The sequence below is a fragment of the Notolepis coatsorum genome (genome assembly GCF_963971535.1).
Source record: "Notolepis coatsorum genome assembly, chromosome: 11".
In the NCBI taxonomy this organism is placed as follows: Eukaryota; Metazoa; Chordata; class Actinopteri; order Aulopiformes; family Paralepididae; genus Notolepis; species Notolepis coatsorum.
In genome coordinates, this window is record NC_140175.1 from 114,064,067 (window position 1) to 114,086,745 (window position 22,679).

The 22,679-nt window shown below is 42.0% G+C and overlaps 1 protein-coding gene across 1 annotated transcript in view; it reads left to right on the plus strand.

The window, feature by feature from the left end:
* LOC311237353 (syntaxin-2-like) overlaps nucleotides 1–22,679 on the plus strand; it is a 40,005-nt gene that overhangs the window by 9,960 nt on the left and 7,366 nt on the right. The window contains exons 4-8 of the mRNA XM_084325173.1: nucleotides 1,823–1,897; nucleotides 2,830–2,903; nucleotides 17,943–18,051; nucleotides 19,623–19,696; nucleotides 20,226–20,363. Coding sequence (XP_084181299.1) covers nucleotides 1,823–1,897; nucleotides 2,830–2,903; nucleotides 17,943–18,051; nucleotides 19,623–19,696; nucleotides 20,226–20,363 — 470 coding nt within the window. The remainder of the gene's footprint in view (nucleotides 1–1,822; nucleotides 1,898–2,829; nucleotides 2,904–17,942; nucleotides 18,052–19,622; nucleotides 19,697–20,225; nucleotides 20,364–22,679) is intronic.

Here is a 22,679-nt window from a genome sequence, read left to right on the forward strand (position 1 = left end):
AAAAGACTACACTCAAGTTAGGTTGTGCCAAGTCCTTGCGTTAATATGTGCCTTTTTCTGACTCGATGCACTGAGATTTCTATGAACTCATATTTCACTAATAACTTAAAATCATTGGTAAACAAACGTAGTGCTGAAACTATACACTTTGACAGGGTTAGGGTCTTTACTCTTGGCTACATTTGAAAAAGAAACGCAACATTAATTAATACGTACTCGTGTATGGCCGTGAAAGAGTTAAGCCCGACGGGTCCGGTACTGGTCCCAAAATGACATTGCGTCATAAATCAATCTGTCTAGACTGTATGACATAATGTTAGTTTTATTTTTCAAATGTATCCAACAGTAAACACCTAACCATGTCACAACAGCAGTCGTAGTGTATATTTTCAGCAATACGTTTGTTTACCAATAGGTAAAGGTGTTATTAACACTTTGAGTGCCAGCCACGAGAAATCTCGTTAGTTCATGCCATGCGTTGAGTGCCAAGGACGAGAAATCTCATTATTTAATCGTTATTTCTTTTATTAGCGATTTCCATTCATTTTTCATCAATCTAGCCTCACGTTACCATTGGGACTGTCTCTGAGCTCGAACAGGGAAAATACCGCCCCCTATCGTCTCCCGGATGGTAATGCACGCATTGGATTGGACTCAATGAAAATGGATGAGAAAAGAAAAATCCGGAATCCACATTTTACTTCTCAAGCATGTAGCCCGAGCCTATTGCAGTCATCGCCGACCCTCAGAACAGCGTGGATTATGTGTTTCGAGTACCCAGCGTTGGATCAATAAACGCGATCGATATTTGGAATGGTGATCTGGAATTTGAATAATCTTTTTGGAGAACATCTGATGTGAGGTAAGGAATCTATTTTACCAGTCTTGGGGTAATCAGAGTTTTTTTTTTACATATATCTCAACGTGTCCCCTATATGTGTGTGTTTGTGTGTGTGTGCTGACCAGGAAATAGATAATCGATTTTTCAGCCCGCTTCTCTAGCGTGCATAAGTACACATATACTATCGATAATCTAGCGTTTATTTGAAAACTATTCATAAATGGGCCGAAAAATTCCACAGGGCGATTCCTGTGGAATCTTTTTTTTTCTCCACAGGACAATCTATTTTCAACGTTAAGCCAAGAGAGGCGGGCATGCATACTGCTCATATTAGACCTTAGTGAGCAGCCCAGTACCTTCAAATGAAACATTTACTAGTGCAGTGCCTACTGCCCCCGGTGTTGCTGCTGGCAGGGTTATCCAGAGCTGATCTTCCAATCAACTTCACACTCGACACTGCTCTTACAGTACATGGGCCGTGATCAACACACCCGCCAAGTGTGAAGTCGATGGAATAAATGGTTCTCGAGAAAATCGACACAGACAGACAGGTACTCTATTTTAGTTAGATTAAAAATATTCTTCCAGGGGATGGGATCTAGACACTATTGGAGATGGATGGTTTAGGGAAGTCCAAGCTAACCGTTTACTGCTTCTGACACAATAGTTTTTATGGAACTATATCCGTCTATTAAATGTCAACAAATCCACCACCCGCCCCCCACAATTTAAGTCACTCTGAATTATTAAAAAGTTAAATAAGAACACCACACAGATGATGGAATAACAATATTTGACTGTATTTAGTTTTCCAGTATAAATTACAGTGTGGTATGACTGTGGTATTTCTTATGTATTTATCCAATTGTCATAGTGATTGATTTAATAAAAAAAATTCTTTACTTTTTTTAATACTGCTGCAAGGAACAACTATATGATTAAAAATAGAATATATAACTATAATTTGAATCTCTCCCTCAGGAACCAAAGATGAGCTGGAGCACTTGACCAGTGACATCAAGAAGAATGCCAACCTGGTCCGGGCCAAGTTGAAATGTACGTATTTTGAAACGTCTTTGGTAACTTGTAGAAGGTGACGGAAAGGCATCCTTTGGTCGAGAAGAAAGGTCAAACTAATTTGGTTGTCATCATATGATCTTAAATCAATGAGTAATCATGTTTAATAATCGTGATTTCAGAATAATTATGATTATGATTTTTGCCATAACCAAGCATACTCTAGCTTTGTCCATGGGCTAGTATAGACCCAAACTTGGAATTTGCACCAGCAATCAGTCAGGTACTGGTACATTTAGGCTGATACATCTGTTAATTCTACACACTAGTCACTTTGTCAGCCTATTCTATTGTATTCTTTAAAGAAACACATAAAACACATTGGCTAATAAGAAATAAATATGGCTGTTGGAATTGTGAATAATTTAGCCATTTTGCCTGGTAGACGCCGTTAGTTAGATTCCCTGGTACATATGCATGTGAGACGGATGATTGGCACATAAAGAATGGCCTCTTGACTACTGGACAGCAGCAGCAGTTCCCTGTGACTTGTGGTTGTCATGGAGGTGGTGGACCTGTGTTCTGTTCCGTCTGAGTTTCTGTCTCACTTCCTCTTCATTCTGGGAGAGTGTGGATGACTTGGGATTTGACTTGTAAATGAGCTGTAATGGAAAGCTAGTATTCTGTTCCCCAGCCCAGTAGTACAGCAGGTGACCTAATACTGGACTGGAATAATATGACCTGACCCTCTCCTCCACTGCTAACAATAGAGATAAGGCCTACGATTGCATGTAGCCTGTGCTTTATTTGCCTAACAACCTGCCTAGGCCTGCATGGACATAATGGTAGTGGTGGAGCCTGTTTCTCCAAGTGCTTGTTATTAAAGGTTTAGTTTGGGTACTGTGTTTGGGGGGGGGGGGGGTTGTGTATTTGCAAATGTTATATCATTCCTATTGCTGTGTATTGTTTAGCCATGCAAGAGAGCCTGTCTGGAGACGATAACGCCAACCGTGTGTCTGTGGACCACCGCATTCAGAAGAACCAGGTTTGAAATTACATGTTCTAATCTGGGGGAGATAGAGAATATGCTATACAGCACCATTAATATAGCATCACAAGATAACATAACAACACAAGATAACATAACATCACAAGATAACATAACACCACAATATAACATCATAAGATAATATAGCATCACAAGATAACATAACAACACAAGATAACATAACATCACAAGATAACATCACAAGATAACATAACATCACAAGATAACATAACATCACAAGATAACATAACAACACATCACAACACAAGATAACATCACAACACAAGATAACATCACATCACAACACAAGATAACACAACATCACAACACAAGATAACATCACATCACAACACAAGATACCATAACATCACAAGATAACATAACATCACAACACAAGATAACATAACATCACAATATAACATCACAAGATAACATAAGATAATATAGCATCACAAGATAACATAACATCACAAGATAACATAACATCACAAGATAACATAACATCACAAGATAACATAACAACACAAGATAACATCACAAGATAACATCACAAGATAACATCACAAGATAACATATCACAAGATAACATCACAAGATAACATAACAACACAAGATAACATCACAAGATAACATAAAATCACAAGATAACATCACAAGATAACATAACAACACAAGCTAACATAACATCACAAGATAACATAACATCACAAGATAACATCACAAGATAACATAACATCACAAGATAACATCACAAGATAACATAACAACACAAGATAACATCACAACACAAGATAATACACACAACACAAGATAACACAACATAACACAAGATAACATCACAACACAAGATAACATCACAACACAACACAAGATAACACAACATCACACAACACAAGATAACACAACATCACAACACAACATCACAACACAAGATAACGTAACACACAACACAAGATATCACATCACATTCACAACACAAGATAACATAACATCACAACACAAGATAACATCACAAAATAGGGCTGTACCGAATGCTTCGAAGCTTCGATCATAATGTTGACATTCAAATTCTAAATCAACATTAGAATTAATTTTTTTTTAATAATATTATACTATAAGACGTCACCATCACTTTCATACCAACCATGCCCTTATTGGATTATTTATGTTGACGAAAGTGATGAGATATATTCATTAACACTATGATCGCCGCGGACGAGTTTTCACGTCATTCCGAGCCATGCTCATTCTGCCGAAGACGCTGTAACTCGTCTTTGATGTCAATATTTCAAAAATCTGTCATCGAAATCATATTAACCTTCCGGAGCCCTGAGACACACTGCTGATCTCCTCAACTGTCTAGCGGTTCAAGAGCGCCATCTGGTGGCCGATCGGCAGATCGCCAACCGGATATTAACCTTTGAACCGGTAGTGCTCATCCATATGTGGTCCGGCCACTCGCTATAGCTCCCGCGACTCCATCTTGAAACACTGGATAATAGATCGCTCACCTAACTCAATAAACAACGTTATTTGGACGTATATACTATTATACAACCTGGAAATGGATCGGGCATTTCTACATCCCATAATAGAAAAAAATCTGTTCCACGCTCATCTGCCAGCGGCGCGAGGAAGCCACGGTAAGATTCAGCGTTATTTTCTAACGTATTCTATACTAACTGATCTGATGAACATATGACCCACGCTGGATGAATCATCTAACGCTGCCCACGGAATTATAAACGATCCCCCGCCCATCCGGTCATCATCAGATGATGCGTAGAAACTTCTAGAACCACGTCCAGTTGAAACTTTTCATCTCGCACAGATTCCTACCAAACTGTATTTGATCATCAATATAATGCATTTAGGGCTATAAATCACGTTCTGAAGAAAGCTGCAGAAAACGATAAAAACATACTTATACTTTAGACCATATTTTAGTATGAATATGTGAATGAAAAAGTTTAACGTTGCTACACCCTGAACAATACATATAGGACATTGAATGGGCCATAATAATGGCAATTTAGCAATAGAATTTAAAAAGTTATAGCCCTGCAAAGAAGGGGAACTTCTCCATAGACAAATAGAGCTGGCGAGGGATGGTAAATTATTAATTTAACCCATGGCGATTAAAGTGTTAAAGAAAGTTGATTTAATAAAAGAAAAATACTAATTTAATCAGATTAACACTTTGATCGCCATGGTTCAAATTCATAATTTACCATTCCTAGCCAGCTCTATTTGTCTATGGAGAAGTTCCCCTTCTTTGCAGGGCTATAACTTTTTAAATTCTATTGCTAAATTGCCATTATTATGGCCCATTCAATGTCCTATATCCATTGTTCAGGGTGTAGCAACGTTAAACTTTTTCATTCACATATTCATACTAAAATATGGTCTAACGTATAAGTATGTTTTTATCGTTTTCTGAAGCTTTCTCCAGAACTTGATTTATAGCTCCAAATGCATTATATTGATGATCAAATACAGTTTGGTAGCGATCGTTGCCAGATGAAAAATTTCAACTGGACGTGGTTCTAGAAGTTACTACGTATCATCTGATATTGACCGGATGGGCGAGGGGGCGTTTATAATTCCGTGGGCAACGTTATACCATTCGTCTAGTGTGGGTCATATGGTCATCAGAGCAGTTTATATGGAATACGTTAGAAAATAACGCTGGATCTTACCGTATGTTCCTCGCGCCGTTGGGGGATGAGCGTGGAGTAGACAGTTTTCGATTATGGGATGTTGATCCTGATGAACCATTTCCAGGTTGTATAATACTATATACGTCCAAATAACGTTGTTTATTGAGTTAGGGCGAGCGATTGATTATCCAGTGTGTTGAGATGGGGTCCGGCTACCGATCGCGAGTGCCCGGACGGATTATGGATGAGCACTTCCTGTTTGGCGCGCCCCTCCCTCTTGGCCGATCTGCCGATCGGCCACCGGATGGCGCTCTTGAACCGTTAGACAGTTGAGTGGAGCTCACCAGTACATCTCATGTCTCCGGAGGAGAAATATGATTTCGATCACAGATTTTTTTAATTATTGATACCAAAGACGAGTTACGGCGTCTTCGGCAGAATGAGCATGGCTAGGAATGACGTCTAAACACGTCATCGGCGATTAAAGTGTTAATCACTCATTCAAATTGAGGATTCAGTAAAAAAAAAAAAAAAAAAAATTGTACTTTTTTTTAACACTTTGATCGCCATGGGTTAAATTCATAATTTACCATCCCTTGCCATCTCTATTTGTCTATGGAGAAGTTCCCCTTCTTTGCAGGGCTATAACTTTTTTAATTCTATTGCTAAATTGCCATTATTATGGCCCATTCAATGTCCTATATGTATTGTTCAGGGTGTAGCAACGTTAAACTTTTTCATTCACATATTCATACTAAAATATGGTCTAAAGTATAAGTATGTTTTTATCGTTTTCTGCAGCTTTCTTCAGAACGTGATTTATAGCCCTAAATGCATTATATTGATGATCAAATACAGTTTGGTAGGAATCTGTGCGAGATAAAAAATTTCAACTAGATGTGCTTCTAGGAGTTACTACATATCATAGCGGACGACTCAGCCCTGCTGGTCTCTGACAAGAACAAGTTGCAGGTTGAAAAAAACCCTCAGCTCGGAACTAGGCAAAATCTGCATATGGCTCGCTGATAACAAACTATCATTACACATGGGCAAAACAGAGTCCATTCTCTTACTAGTCTTAGGTTAAAATAACAAACTCAGCAAGACCGACGGCTTCTCAGTTACAGTGGGTGACAATATTGTCACAAGGAAAGACGAAATTACCTACCTGGGTTCCATCCTAGAGGCAAATCTTTCCTGTGACAAAATGGCATCCAATGTAATAAAAAAAAGTCAACCAACAAACTAGATTCTTGTACCGGATCTCCTCCCTGGTAAACAAGAATACCCTGAAGACTCTGGCAGGAGCACTCATTCAAGGGTACTGTGACTATGCATGCACCTCATGGTACCAAAGCACCTCAAAGGCGCTTAAAACAAAATTACAAACATCACAAAACAAACTGGTCAGACTACTACTTGACCTGAACCCCAGAACCCACCTCAGCCCTGCCCACTTTGACAACCTAGGATGGCTTAGAGTAGACGAAAGAGTACAGCAACTTGCAATGGGCCTGGTCTACAAGATACACTATACGACCGGGGTGCCCATGTACATGTCAAAATACTTCCCAAAGGTCAGTGAATACCACAACCACTACACCAGAGGAAGCTCAACAAATCATGTTAAACCCAGATTCGGATCAAACAAAGGACTAAACACGTTTCGCAATTATGCCACAACAATGTGGAACGCCCTACCCAAAGCTGTAAAGGAATGTGAATCCCTGCCCACATTCAAAACCGCTCTTAAAGAGCACCTACGGGAGGCTGCAATTCGAAACTGGCCACCGTAAATGCCCAAAACCCCCACCACCTCCTAATAGACAGTCTCCTCCCCACCGCATGTATATATTCCCTCCCCGCCGTATGTATATTTCTCTCCCACCCACCCACCCCCTCCTAATGTACAGTCCCCTCCCCATCATATGTATATACTCTGTCAGGATCTAGGGGTAACAGTATTGTATATTTGAATACCGTTTATGTCACAAATGTATCAGTACTAAATACCTATATGTCCCTATGCCATAAATGTCATGTATGTTGTGTATGTCATAAATGTCTATATGAATTGAAAATGGGGGACCCTGATGGAAACAAGACAAACGTCTTTCTCAGGTCTGCATCCCCTTAACAATTGTATGTATTGAGCCGTACTGTATTGTACCCATTCTGCAATCTGTTAAATAAAGTTTTCATTCATTCATTCATTCATCTGATGATGACCGGATGGGCGGGGGATCGTTTATAATTCCGTGGGCAGCGTTAGATGATTCATCCAGAGTGGGTCATATGTTCATCATAGCAGTTTATATGGAACACGTTAGAATATAACGCTGAATCTTACCGTGGCTTCCTCGCGCCGCTGGCAGATGAGCGTGGAACAGAATATTTTCTATTATGGGATGGAGAAATGCCCGATCCATTTCCAGGTTGTATAATAGTATATACGTCCAAATCATGTTGTTTTTTCGAGTTATTTGCACCGATCGATGTCCACTGTATCAAGACGGAGTCTCTAACGATAGCGAGTGCCCGGACCACATATGGATGAGCACTACCGGTTCAAAGGCTCATTTCTAGTTGGCGATCTGCCGATCGGCCACCAGATGGCGCTCTTGAACCGCTAGAGAGTTGAGTGGAGCTTTGCAGTGTGTCTCAGGGCTCCGGAAAGGATATATGATTTCGATGACAGATTTTTGAAATATTGACATCAAAGACGAGTTACGGCGTCTTCGGCAGAATGAGCATGGCTAGGAATGACGTGTAAACTCGTCCACGGCGATCATAGTGTTAATAGACATTCGAAGCTTTGTTCGAATACTTCAATTGAAGCTTCGAATGTTAAAAAATTACATTTGGTACAACCCTACAAGATAACATAACACACAACACAAGATAACATCACATCACATTCACAACACAATATAACATCACATCACATTCACAACACAAGATAACACAACATCACAACACAAGATAACATCACACAACATCACAACACAAGATAACACAACATCACAACACAAGATAACATAACATCACAACACAAGATAACACATCACAACACAAGATAACATCACATTCACAACACCAGATAACATAACATCACAACACAAGATAACATAACATCACAACACAAGATAACATAACATCACAACACAAGATAACATCACAACACAAGATAACATACCATCACAACACAAGATAACATAACACACAACATAATATTTGGTGGACTCTTTTATCCAGTAAAATGCATACATTTTGTCTGGCAGAGCAGCAAAAAGCAATATTTATTACATACACAGAAACTCAATACTCTCTACATCAAAAGCCGAAAGCTAATTTATATCCATCCCATAGTACAGTGTTTCTCAAAGTGGGGGGCGCGCCCCCCAGGGGGGGCGCAGAGGCATGACGGGGGGGGCCTTGAGATTTATTTAAAAAAAAATAAAAAAATTGGATTACAGAAAATTATCACTAAAGTGCTATCTGTTGCAGCTGCACTGTTCTCCATGAAAATACCATTTCTCAAAATCTGAAAATCATTATTTAATAAAACACAGAAAAGGATCACCAAGATACTCTGGATAAAAAAAACCTTTACAGACAACATTGAGACAAAGCTTCCTGACACATCTCCATCCAAACTCTTGGAAGAACTCTTTGAAATCTCATCTGATACCACCTAGAGCAGGGGTCTCAAACTCAATTTACCTGGGGGCCGCTGGAGGTAGAGTCTGGGTGAGGCTGGGCCGCATCAAATATTCCACAAAAAAAGGGTTTCCAAGTATTCCAAAAATGTATTAATACATCAACAAACTACCCCTTTGCCTCATCATAAAACCTCACAAACACCAGCAACTGAGCATTCTCAGTGGTGTCAGTGGACTCATCCACAGCTATGGAAATGCACTGTGCATTTTTTTTATTCTATCACAAAGCTGTTTAATGAAATCATCAGCCAGTATTTCAGTTATTCTGGTTGCTGTGCTATCTGAGGAGGATTTGCTTTTGTTTGCCTTCAAACATGGTCTCCATCACTTCAGTCATACATTATTTTATTATTTATGCGTCAGAGAATAGCTTCTTGTGTTTAGCCAACACCCATGCCACTGAGTGAGGACTTGGTTGCTTTTTATCGTTGTGACATAACTTTAACAATAATTCTGCTTGCAGCTTGATATGATGATTTCATTCCATTTATTTTTGTGGTTCTTAGTGCTGAAAGGTTGCATCAAAATAACTGTTTTGTTTCGTATTGGCGGTTTCAAATTGCGTTTCAAATTGCCACTCTTCACAAGAGCTACCGTTTCTTGGCACATTGTGCTGGTTGGAGGGAGGATGAACGCATATTTTTCAGTCCATTCACCTTTGAATTGCAGCGATTTTCACTGTTGACTTTTATTTTACTGGCCATCTTTGAACATGTTATATTTTTCGACTAGCTGCCTGCTGGCAAAACTATGCTACTCGCTACAGTACCTGCATATTAGACTACCTGTATATGCGCTGTCAACTCTCGCTCTGACTCCGACCCGTTGAAAGAGACAACACGCATTCCGTGAAGACCCGCCCTACTCTGCCTCTGATTCGCAGACTGTGGGTGGGGGGGGGGGATGGTGACGGGACGCTGAATATGATTGGACCAAAGCAGTAGACGGACACAGACAGTTGGAGCAGTGCAGCAGGACAGGAGCTTGCAGAGGAGATAGCGGAGAATTTCGAGGATACGCACTGATGACAGGATATTATTTCCTTCCACTTGGTATCACTCCGGAATCACGTTTACTAACGTTGCTGCCATGAGCCTGCGCTATGGTAGCCTACAAGTGATAAAATAAATAAAACGGCCAACTCGCGCAACGACTCGGCAAAACGTTGCGTGCGGGCCGCACTAACACTAAACTTTGAAACCCCTGACCTAGAGAGTAGGGCTGCACGATTAATCGATTTTTTTATCGAAATCGCGATTTGGAATGCTGCAATTATCAAATCGCAAAAAAAGAAAAAAATCGCATTTTCTTTTTTCTTTTTCTTTTTTTTACTTTTTATTATTCTTTTTTTAACCAGGAAGTCCCATTGAGATACAAGATCGGTTTGGGAGAGGGAGGTAAGGGGTTTTAGATTGTGTTGTGAAGTTTAGACTTCAGAGAGGGAGAGTAAAGTACAGAAAAAAAGGTACCGTTGGGTACCGGTATCGATTCCCAGGTAAAAATAAACATTTTCAGGCTCGGTGTCCTGAACAGACCCACCGCATAGGCCAGATGCAAGCCGCATTTTACAATAAACCTCTGTGGGGATGCTTATATTTTTTTCTATTATAATCGCAAATGTAATCGCAATCGCAATATCTGTCAGAAAAATTAGATTATTTCCCAAAATCGTGCAGCCCTACTAGAGAGCTTGTTTCAGAGTGTGGAGCTGAGTACCAAGTATCTCATGATGCAGCAGTTAAGGTGTTGATACCATTCAGCACCACATACAGTATCTGTGTGAAGCTGGCTTTTCATCCATGACAGCTCTGAAAACAAAATATAGGGCCAATTTGAAAGGTCACGATATTGGTGTTATTTCAATCAATTTAAACATGGCCCATTTTATGACTATTTTGTTGGGGCGAGGGGGGGGGGGGGGCCCAAAATATTTTGGTCCGCCAAAGGGGGGCCTGACAGAAAAAGTTTGAGAAGCACTGTTCTAATGGATCGTGTGCGTAAAGATGACAACCTCCTTACTGATTTGACATAATTTCCAGTCCCACACTGCAAACTGTCCACGCATCAACCTTCCCTCTTGACGGTTTGGAAACTGCCAGGTCATTTCAGAAGTCAAATGGTGCCCTGCCCACTATCACACCCTTGCCACCATCCACTCACCTCAAACAACGAAGTTGTGTGTTATTTTAAATACATGTTTCTTCTTCACTTCAGATATTGATCCGTTTGCTACTTGTGAGGGCACGTCAATTCGAAGCATATCGTCCGCATTCATGCACACTTGCTGTCGGGTTAATTCCCCTTCCTGCTAATTTGTTTGGGATGCCCTTCACTATGGCAGGGTCTTTGATTGATTGATTGATTGAAAACTTTATTAACAGATTGCAGAATGGGTACAATACAGTACAGCTCAATACACACAATTGTTAAGGGGATGCAGACCAGAGAAAGACTTTCGTCTTGTTTACATCAGGGTCCCCCATTTTCAATTCATCAGGACATATATGACATACATGACATACAGATAGTCAGTACTGCTACATCTATACATTTATGACATACCAGATTTGTAAATACAGTACTGTTTGTGATACAGAAGGAGTCAGGAAAAGGGAGTATATACATTTGACGTAGAAACTGTACATTGGAGGAGGTTGGGTGGGGGGGGTTGGGTACACTGGGATATTGACAACCATACTGGGTAATCTACATTGGAGGTGGTTGGGGGGGGGGGGGGGGCACACTGTATATACAAGCAAAACTGTACATTGAGGGGGGGGGGGGGGAGACACTGTACAAACAAACAAAATTGTACATTGGACTATTGACAACCATACTAGGTAAATGACTGTACATTGGAGGGGGTTGGGTTAGGATATTTACAGGGGCCAGTGTTGAATTGCAGTCTCCCGTAGGTGTCCCTTGAGAGAGGTTTTGAAAGTGGGTAGTGATCCACATTCCTTTACAGCTTTGGGTAGGGCGTTCCACATTGATGTGGCATAATTGCGAAACGTGTTTAGTCCCTTATTTGAGCCGAATCTGGGTTTAACATGATTTGTGGAGCTCCCTCTGGTGTTGTGATCGTGGTATTCACTGACCTTTGGGAAGTATTTTGACATGTACATGGGTACCTTGGTCGTGTAGTGTATCTTGTAGACCAGGCCCATTGCAAGTTGCTGTACTCTGTCGTCTACTCTAAGCCATCCTAGGTTGTCAAAGTGGGCAGGGGTGAGGTGGGTTCTAGGAGTAAGGTCAAGCAGTAGTCTGACCAGTTTGTTTTGAGATGTTTGTAATTTTGTTTTTAGCGCCTTTGAGGTGCTTTGGTACCATGAGGTGCAAGCATAGTCGTAGTACCCCTGAATGAGTGCTCCTGCCAGAGTCTTCAGGGTATTCTTGTTTACCAGAGAGGAGATCCGGTACAAGAATCGAGTTCGTTGGTTGACTTTTTTTATTACATTGGATGCCATTTTGTCACAGGAGAGATTAGCCTCTAGGATGGAACCCAGGTAGGTAATTTCATCTTTCCTTGTGACAATATTGTCACCCACTGTAACTGAGAAGCCGTCGGTCTTGCTGAGTTTGTTATTTGAACCGAAGAGAATGGACTCTGTTTTGCCCATGTGTAATGATAGTTTGTTATCAGCGAGCCATATGCAGATTCTGCCTAGTTCCGAGCTGAGGGTTTTTTCAACCTGTAACTTGTTCTTGTCAGAGACCAGCAGGGCTGAGTCGTCCGCAAACAGGAACAAGTTGCAGTCACAAGCTGACGACATGTCATTTGCATAAATTAGGAACAGTAGCGGTCCTAGTATGCTTCCTTGTGGAACACCACAGCTCACTGTGAGGGGGGGGGATATGGTACCGTTTACCTCTTCATGCACAAATAGAGGTTGAGTGGATACTAGGGCAAGTGTGTAGGGCAGGGGTACTCGAATATACATTTTAAAGGTCCACAAAGAACATTTTCAATAAGACAAAGGTCAGTTTATTAAGGTCGGTCAAACTTTTAAACAATTGCAACAAGATTCTTGTGTTCCCCACTTGTGTGTCCAGTGTGTCCACTGAGGTTTGTCAGGCCAATACATCTTCAACAAGCCTCATCATAAAACCTCACAAACACAGCAACTGAGCATTGTCAGTGGTGTCCGTGGACTCAAGTCAAGTCAAGAGTTTTATTTGTCACGGCATACAAGCATACAGTGAAATGCGGGGGGTCATGCCCGCAGCGATTGTGCAATAATAATACAATACAATAATAAGAATAGGATGAGAATAAGACATTTGTGCAATAGTACAAGTAATAAGAATAAGACATAACGGGTATAATGTACATACAGTTTACAAAAAGCATGGTAAGACATGCTAAGGTCCTGCGATAGTGCAATACACTGTTAGCTACGGATGAGGCACTGGGTCTTATGTACACTACTATACAATACTATACAATCTACAGTTGTACTATGTGTCCTTATGCTAGCTTGCTATATCCATCTGTTTACTATACAAGAACCACTCCCGTTCTTGTTTTTAAAGTGACCTTTTCATTGTGTAAAGTGACCGTTGAGTGTGAGTGTGTGCAGCATGTGTGTGTGTGTGTTCATGCTAAAGTGAGCGTATACAGTGTGTGTGTTGTGTGTGCTCATATATGCTTGTGTGTGGAGAGTTCAGTCTTCAAGACTCTGATGGCCTGGGGGAAGAAGCTGAGCCGAAGTCTCTCTGTCCTAGTTGCTGGTGTACGCAGGCGTTTGCCTGACCGCAGCAGCTTGAACAGGCTGTTGTTGGGGTGGTGAGGGTCTTTCATTATTCTGCAGGCTCTGGATTTGCACCTCTTGTTGTATAAGACCTGCAGGGGTGGTAGTGCAATACCCGTAGTACGCTCAGCTGAGCGCACCACTCTCTGTAGGGCCTTGTCCTGTGCCGTGCTGTTTCCATGCCAGGCAGTGATGTTTCCAGTCAAGATGCTCTCTACAGCTCCGGACTCCGGAGTAGAAGGACTGGAGTATCTTCCCCGATACTCTGAACTTCCTTAACTGTCTCAGGTGGTAGAGGCGCTGCTTCGCCTTCTTTACGACTGAGTCTATGTGTGTTGTCCATGTCGGGTCCTCTGAGATGTGGACCCCCAGGTACTTGAAGCTGCTCACCCTGTCCACGGTAGCCCCGTTTATCCTCAGTGGTGTGTGTGTCCCCTGCTGTGTTCTCCTAAAAATCCACGATCAGCTCCTTGGTTTTACCTATGTTCAGGAGCAGGTTGTTGTCCAGTACCTCAACCTCCTCCCGGTAGGCCTTCTCGTCGTTGTCATAGATCAGCCCCACCACCACTGTGTCGTCCTCAAACTTCACTATGGAGTTGGAGCTGAACTTGGCCACACAATCATGTGTGTATATTGAATACAGCAGGGAGCTCAGAACATAGCCCAGGCGGGACCCGATACTCAGGGTGATGGTGTTGGAGGTCTGACCCCCCACCCTGACCGCCTGGGGCCTTTCACTCAGAAAGTCCAGTATCCAGGCGCTCAGAGCGGAGCTCAGACCCAGCTCGATCAGCTTGTCCACCAGTCTGGTGGGCACTATGGTGTTGAACGCTGAGCTATAGTCAATGAACAACAGTCTTACATACTGTAGCCCCCCTTCTGGCAGTCTAGGTGAGAGAGGGTGCTGTGTAGTACTTGGGAGACCGCATCGTCAGTGGACTTGTTTGGCCTGTATGCAAATTGCATAGGGTCTATATCACTGGGGAGGGAGGCACAAATGTAATCCTTAACCAGCCTCTCAAAACATTTCATGACCACAGAGGTGAGTGCCACCGGTCTGTAGTCATTAAGACCTGTTGAGGAGGATTTCTTTGGTACCGGTATTATAGTGGACACCTTGAAACAGGCAGGGACCACGGACTCAGCCAGGGATAGATTAAATATGGTGGTGAACACTGGGGCTAGCTGGTTAGCACAGGACTTAAGTATACATCCTATTATCCCATCTGGGCCAGCTGCCTTTCTGGTGTTAAATGCATAAATGCTCTTCTCACACTGTGTTCCGTCAATGAGAGGGTGCCCCCCTCCACGACGGCCGGCGCGTCAGTGACGTCGTTAGCCGGTGAGCTAGCGTCGCTACTGTTTGCACCAAACCATGTGTAAAAGGAGTTGAGCTGGTCCGCGAGAGAGGCGTCGGCACTCCCCATTGAGTGGGCGCTGACTTTGTAGTCATTTATCGTCCGTAGTCCTCGCCATAAACCTCTTGTATCATTCTGGGCCATTTGTGCCTCCATCTTGTCAGCGTATGTCCTCTTAGCAAGTTTTACAGCCTTGCACAGAGTATAGACTGTAGCCTTATACTCCATGTTTTCCTGACGCTCTGCCCAGGTTATAAGCAGTGGTGCGAGTTTTCAGAGCCGCTCGGATAGTACTGTCAACACACTCATCCACAGCTAAGGAAATGCACTGCATTTTTTATTCCATCACAAAGCTGTTTAATCAAATCACCAGCCAGTATTTCAGTTATTCTGGTTGCTGTGCTATCTGAGGGGGGATTTGCTTTTGTTTGCCTTTAAACATGGTCTCCATCACTTCAGTTATACATTATTTTATTATTTCTGCATCAAAGAATGGCTTCTTGTGTTTAGCCAACACCCATGCCGTGAGGACTCGGTTGCTTTTTCTCATTGTGACATAGATTTAACAATAATTCTGCTTGCAGCTTAATATGACTATTTCATTCAATTTATATTTGTGGTTCTTAGCGCTGAATTTTGAGGAAGGGTTGCATCAAAATAACTTGTTTCATAGTGGCGTTTCAAATTGTCACTACCGTTTCTTGGCATATTAGGCACATTGGTTTGGTGCTGGTTGGAGGGAGGATGAACGCATATTTTTCAGTCCATTCACTTTAGAATTGCCGATTTTTACTGTTGACTTTTCTTTTTTTACTGGCCATCTTTGAACATGCCATATTTTTCTACTAGCTGCCTGCTGGCGAAACTAGGCTACTAGCTACAGTACCTGCAGATGAAACTACCTGTAGATGCACTGTCAACTCTCGCTCTGACTCAGACCCGTTGAAAGACCTGCCTTACTCTGCCTCTGATTCGCAGTGGGTGAGGGGGAAAAACCGCTGACGGGACGCTGGACATGATTGGACCGACACACACAGACAGTGGAGCAGTCGGACATGCAGAGAACTGCTTGCAGAGGAGAATATTGACTCGCTGCGTTGTGGCGATGTCTCGCAGATAATACAGATAATGCATATGAAAATTATAATTTGCCAACAGTCCAGAGACAGTTGTGGTTCGGTCCAGACTTCGAGGATGCCTGGTGTAGAGGATTTGAGATTGAGCCTCAGGCTGCCATGCGCTGGCTGCATGCTAAAATGTAAGATGGGCCAGGAGTACCCAAGGACTTTAATTCAATATGACATTGCTATGTAATAGGCCTGCACAATCGATAAACATTTGTATCTCAACACGAAGAAGCCCTGGCCTTCAAATCATATTCCAGACATGTATGAAAACTGTTTTGATTAGACCACAAAAATCACAGCTTTGTAATTTTAACACTTTTTCCAATGAAAAGGAAAGTTATTAATAAAAAAAAAAAATGTGTTCCCTCCTAATATTGTCAATCATATCGCAATTACAATATCTGTCAAAAGAAGGGAAGTGTTATAAATGTGTTCCTCAAATCATTCAGTCCTACAAGGTAAACATTGGTTAGCTGTTATTATCGACGATTATTGATATATTCATTGATATACTGTATCCTTATGGGCAAAAGTGGTGCCAATAAAGCGCCAACAGGATTCTTGAGAATAATGGCTATAAATGAAAAATGTGTGTTAAAACAGTGTTCCATGTAGGGATGGGCGATTAATCGATTTATCGATTAATTCGAATGAATGATTTAGGACGATTTTCAAAGATTTTTTTTTCAAGACAACTTTTATTTTACAAAGTGATGTTTGGTGAAAGTTAGATTTGCACTTTATTAATCCCAATAGGGAAATTCATTCTTGTTTGATGATCAAGAGGCACCTTTTATTTGTTTTAAGTGAAGTTTGGTGAAAAAGCAAGTTATTGCACTATTAATCCCAATAGGGACATTCATCTTTGTTTGATCAAGAGTAACCTTTTATATATATATATATATATATATATTTTTTTTAAGTGAAGATTGGTGAAAGTTAGGTTTGCACTTCAATCCCAATAGGGAAATTCATCTTGGTTTGATAATTTGTGTCAAATAAAAACAAAGCTTATTTGAATGATTTCCTTGGCGTTTCTAGTTTTTAAGAAAAAAATCGATTAAAATCGTAAATCGGATGTGGTGTGAAAAAATCTGATTTTATTTTTAGGCCATATCGCCCAGCCCTAGTCCATTTTTTTGGTCTGATTTCTACTCTGCAATGTTGCTACAGTATATCTAACATTGTTCTTATTTTAAGCACAAGGCTATTTATTTGTGTGTGAGAATTGTTAGTCTATGCAACAAACTCGTTTCTGGTTAAATAACATCAAGATTGAGTGGTGGATATTATCTCCTGTAGTGAGTTTTGTGCCCTATATGATTTGATCAGCCCCAATCCAAAATTATATGATTGATTTGTAACCCTAATAATCAGGGTTCAATGGTGAGATTTGTGGTCCCTGTGTGTTTCTGCAGCACTCCAACCTGACGCGGTGGTACGTGGACGTCATGACAGGCTACAATGAGACACAGGTGTCCTTCAGAGAGAAATGTAAAGCACGTATTCAGAGACACCTGGCAATCAGTGAGTCAGCGCAAACATACACTCTTATCTCTCTCTTCCTACTCTCTTTCTACTCTTCTCTCTAGCGGCCACCTGCTGTCTTTTGTACTGTACATCTGCATCGTATTCAGTAATTTGTTTGCTTGCTGAGGGGGTGGGGGGAGAGGCCCTGCCAGCCAGCCAGCTCCCCAGAGGAAGTGAAACACAAGCTAGCTTGCAACAGGAGACACCTGTGTGTTGTCGGCGTTCCCCTGGCAACTATCCCTCAGGTAGTCGAGGGAGACGGGTGGGGTTACGATATCAGTTGGTCATGTGACTCGTAGTAAGTGTTCTGTACACTGCTCAAAATTATTATTTGAAGCGGAACATATCTTCAACCCCCCCCCCCCCCCCCTTCCCATGGCTGTACCTACAGTTGGAAGTAGGTTGGGACAATGTGACTTTGGAATAGAATTAAACCCCCCTTTTAGAAAACACAATTAGACACTTTCACCAACTGTTCTTTCTCATTGATCAGGCTACAGCTAAAGGGTTTTGGGTTATTAAGGGTTTTGAATATATAACAAAAATATAAAGGAATACTTTTATCGTCTCCTGATATTTGAGAAACGTTGTCTGGTGTCGGTCAATATTTTCTAAAAAAGAAGAAGAATATAGTGTTTTTTTTTCTATCCCGTCTCAACATACTTCCTAGGACCATCCATGCAAGGGGGCGTGGATGACATTGGGGCGTGGATGACATTGGGCACTACAGCTAGCAGTGGTTGCCTACCTGCTGGATAATCCCCCCTTCTGCCAGGAAATACAATTAAATTGAAAAGACGATACATATTCATCATCTGCTTATTGCTTATCCCAACTATTATTACTATATTCTACTATATTATTATTACTAATAATAATAATTCATTACATTTATATAGCGCTTTTCTAGACACTCAAAAGTGCTCCCCACAATGTAGGGTGGAAATAGCCCTTCACCACCACTGGTAGCACCCAACCTTGGGCTACGCAGGCTCAATGGCTGCCATACACTGGCATCAGGCACACATCACACTACACAATGGCTGAATGACTCAGGAGACGGGGATTGATATCGGCCAATTAAGGGGAAGGGATGATTAGTTGGCCTTGATGTCAGATACCTGATTGGGAATGTGGCCAGGAACGTCGGGGAACCCCCTGCTTTCTGCGATAGGCGTCCTGGCTTCTTTAATGACGAGATTCAGTCAGGACCTCAGTTTTGCGTCTCATCCGAAGGATGTCTATTTTTATTACTATGTTTCCCCCCCTGCTTGTACCTCCCCTTGTCCCTTCCCCATGCTGCTATGACACCTCAAAGGGGGTTCATAAATTAACACTTGACTTGACGGCACAATTTAACTGTCCAAATAAAGAGGATATCTTAAACCAAACATGAAGATCCTGGGAACAGGACTTGAAGCAAAAACCATTTTTTTCTTTTTTGCTCTGAAATTGCCTCCCAATACTATCAAGAGTTGTAGAGAATACATTGGACTCTATTGAAAGATTATTTAAAGATTATTTATATACAAGAGCTTTTTACACGTCTGTGTTTTTTGTTTCTTCAGCTGGTAAAATAACAACAGATGAAGAGATGGAGGAAATCCTTCTTAGCAGCAGCCCTGCCATCTTCACCTCTGACGTTAGTAGGGTCATCATTTAAATCTGAATAATATTTAAATTCTTCTTTTTGACTGTTTTAATTAGGGCTGGGCGATACGGCCTCTAAATTATATCATTATATTTTTTTGCTCTTTCACGATACACGATAGCTATATATTGCGATGTTTTGACATTTCCTCTAAAGCACTTAAAAATGCTTGATTTAACCCTTTAATGGATACAGTCACGCCAATATGATGATTATATAAACCTCTGTTGTCAAGCCTCGTCAATATACCCGGCTTAGAAACTGATGTGAGGTTTTGTGCAAAACATCACGATGTCCAAGATATGTTTAAAAAGTGTATCGTTAATGAACTGTACCCGATATTTATTTTATATCGTCATATTGCCCACCCCTAGTTTTAATAGTCACAAACCATTTAGTTCATTGGCCATACACTTCTTTTTATTGTCCAGTTACAAAATAGCAATATTATTTTTGATTGTGGTCTCTTCTTTCTTTTGTACGGAAATTGGAAATGTACCCATGGGGACTCTTCCCACAGATCATCTCAGATTCCCAGATAACGCGGCATGCGCTGAACGAGATTGAGTCACGCCACCAGGACTTCCTCCGCCTGGAGTCGATTATCAGGGAGCTGCACGAGATGTTTGCGCACATGGCCATGCTGGTGGATACTCAGGTACATTAAGATTAGAGCTGGGCCGTTAACGGCGTTAACGCGATACTAGTATCGCGCGATAATATAATTGACACAGTTAATCTTTTTTTTTTTTTTTTTTTTTTTCTTTTTTTTTTTATAAACCTTTATTTAACCAGGGTAGGTTCGCTGAGCACAGATGCTCTTTTTCAGGAACGCCCTGCTTCACATTCACACAGTTCCATTCACACCTGGGAGCTGCCCAGTACAACCACAGTTGACACCATTGGCCACTGAGCAACTCCACTGGAGCAGTTGATTTGCATTGGCAGGGTTTGGCCCTGTCTGGCACCCAACGGGAAAAATATTATATGCACTATAAGTAGACACCGCTACACAAGCTGGTCTGCCTGAGTGACTGGTGGAAGAAGGAGAAATAGAGATTGGACTGATTGAGTCAAGCCATGTCACATAGTTAAAGTTTGAAATGCTTCTTTCTGTTTTGCTCCTGAGAGTGTGCTAGATACTGTACTGTACTGGTAATATTATTTATTTGTGTTAACTTCTGAATAAAACAACTTATTAAACACAAGTACATCTTATTGAACATTATTTTGATATTTCATTACCAATTATCATAGCAAAACAGCTTTTTCAAACAGTCTGTAATGCATTTTGGAAACGGGAGATGGGCTCATGGTGTAATGGGCCACCTGGCCTGAGAAACATAAAGAGGAAAGAAAAAGTAAGGACTTACTTCTGGTCATTATTTGGGTAGAACACACATATTTTGAATGCCTTCAGCAAATTTCTTTTTTTTGAGCCATTTTAATCTAAATCCAGGATTGCAGATAGATTAATCAAGATAATTTTTTTTATCTATGCCCACCTCTAGTTAAGATGTTTGTGGACTTCGCCATGCTGGTGGAGACTCGGGTACAATGAGATGTTTGTGGACTTGGCCATGCTGGTGGAGACTCTGGTACGATGAGATGTTTGTGGACTTGGCCATGCTGGTGGACACTTGGGTACGATGAGATGTTTGTGGACATGGCCATGCTGGTGGAGACTCGGGTACAATGAGATGTTTGTGGACTTGGCCATGCTGGTGGAGACTCGGGTACAATGAGATGTTTGTGGACTTGGCCATGCTGGTGGAGACTCGGGCACGATGAGATGTTTGTGGACTTGGCCATGCTGGTGGAGGCTCTGGTACGATGAGATGTTTGTGGACATGGCCATGCTGGTGGATACTCGGGTACGATGAGATGTTTGTGGACTTGGCCATGCTGGTGGAGACTCTGGTACAATGAGATGTTTGTGGACTTGGCCATGCTGGTGGAGGCTCTGGTACGATGAGATGTTTGTGGACATGGCCATGCTGGTGGATACTCGGGTACGATGAGATGTTTGTGGACTTGGCCATGCTGGTGGAGACTCGGGTACAATGAGATGTTTGTGGACATGGCCATGCTGGTGGAGACTCGGGCACGATGAGATGTTTGTGGACTTGCCCATGCTGGTGGAGACTCGGGTACGATGAGATGTTTGTGGACTTGGCCATGCTGGTGGAGACTCGGGCACGATGAGATGTTTGTGGACATGGCCATGCTGGTGGAGACTCGGGTACGATGAGATGTTTGTGGACATGGCCATGCTGGTGGAGACTCTGGTACGATGAGATGTTTGTGGACATGGCCATGCTGGTGGAGACTCGGGCACGATGAGATGTTTGTGGACTTGCCCATGCTGGTGGATACTCGGGTACGATGAGATGTTTGTGGACTTGGCCATGCTGGTGGATACTCGGGTACGATGAGATGTTTGTGGACTTCGCCATGCTGGTGGAGACTCTGGTACGAGATGTTTGTGGACTTGGCCATGCTGGTGGAGGCTCTGGTACGATGAGATGTTTGTGGACTTGGCCATGCTGGTGGAGACTCTGGTACGATGAGATGTTTGTGGACTTGGCCATGCTGGTGGAGACTCGGGCACGATGAGATGTTTGTGGACTTGCCCATGCTGGTGGAGACTCGGGTACGATGAGATGTTTGTGGACTTGGCCATGCTGGTGGAGACTCGGGCACGATGAGATGTTTGTGGACTTGGCCATGCTGGTGGATACTCGGGCACGATGAGATGTTTGTGGACTTGGCCATGCTGGTGGATACTCGGGTACGATGAGATGTTTGTGGACTTGCCCATGCTGGTGGAGACTCGGGTACGGTGGCTGCTTTAGCTCTAAACCCAGACTTGACGTTGGCACTATAGCCACCAGACAAATGCAGGTTTATTTATTTCTTTGTTTTGTCACAAACGGTAGCGGCACATTTCATTATCTTTTTAAAGTGCATTGCA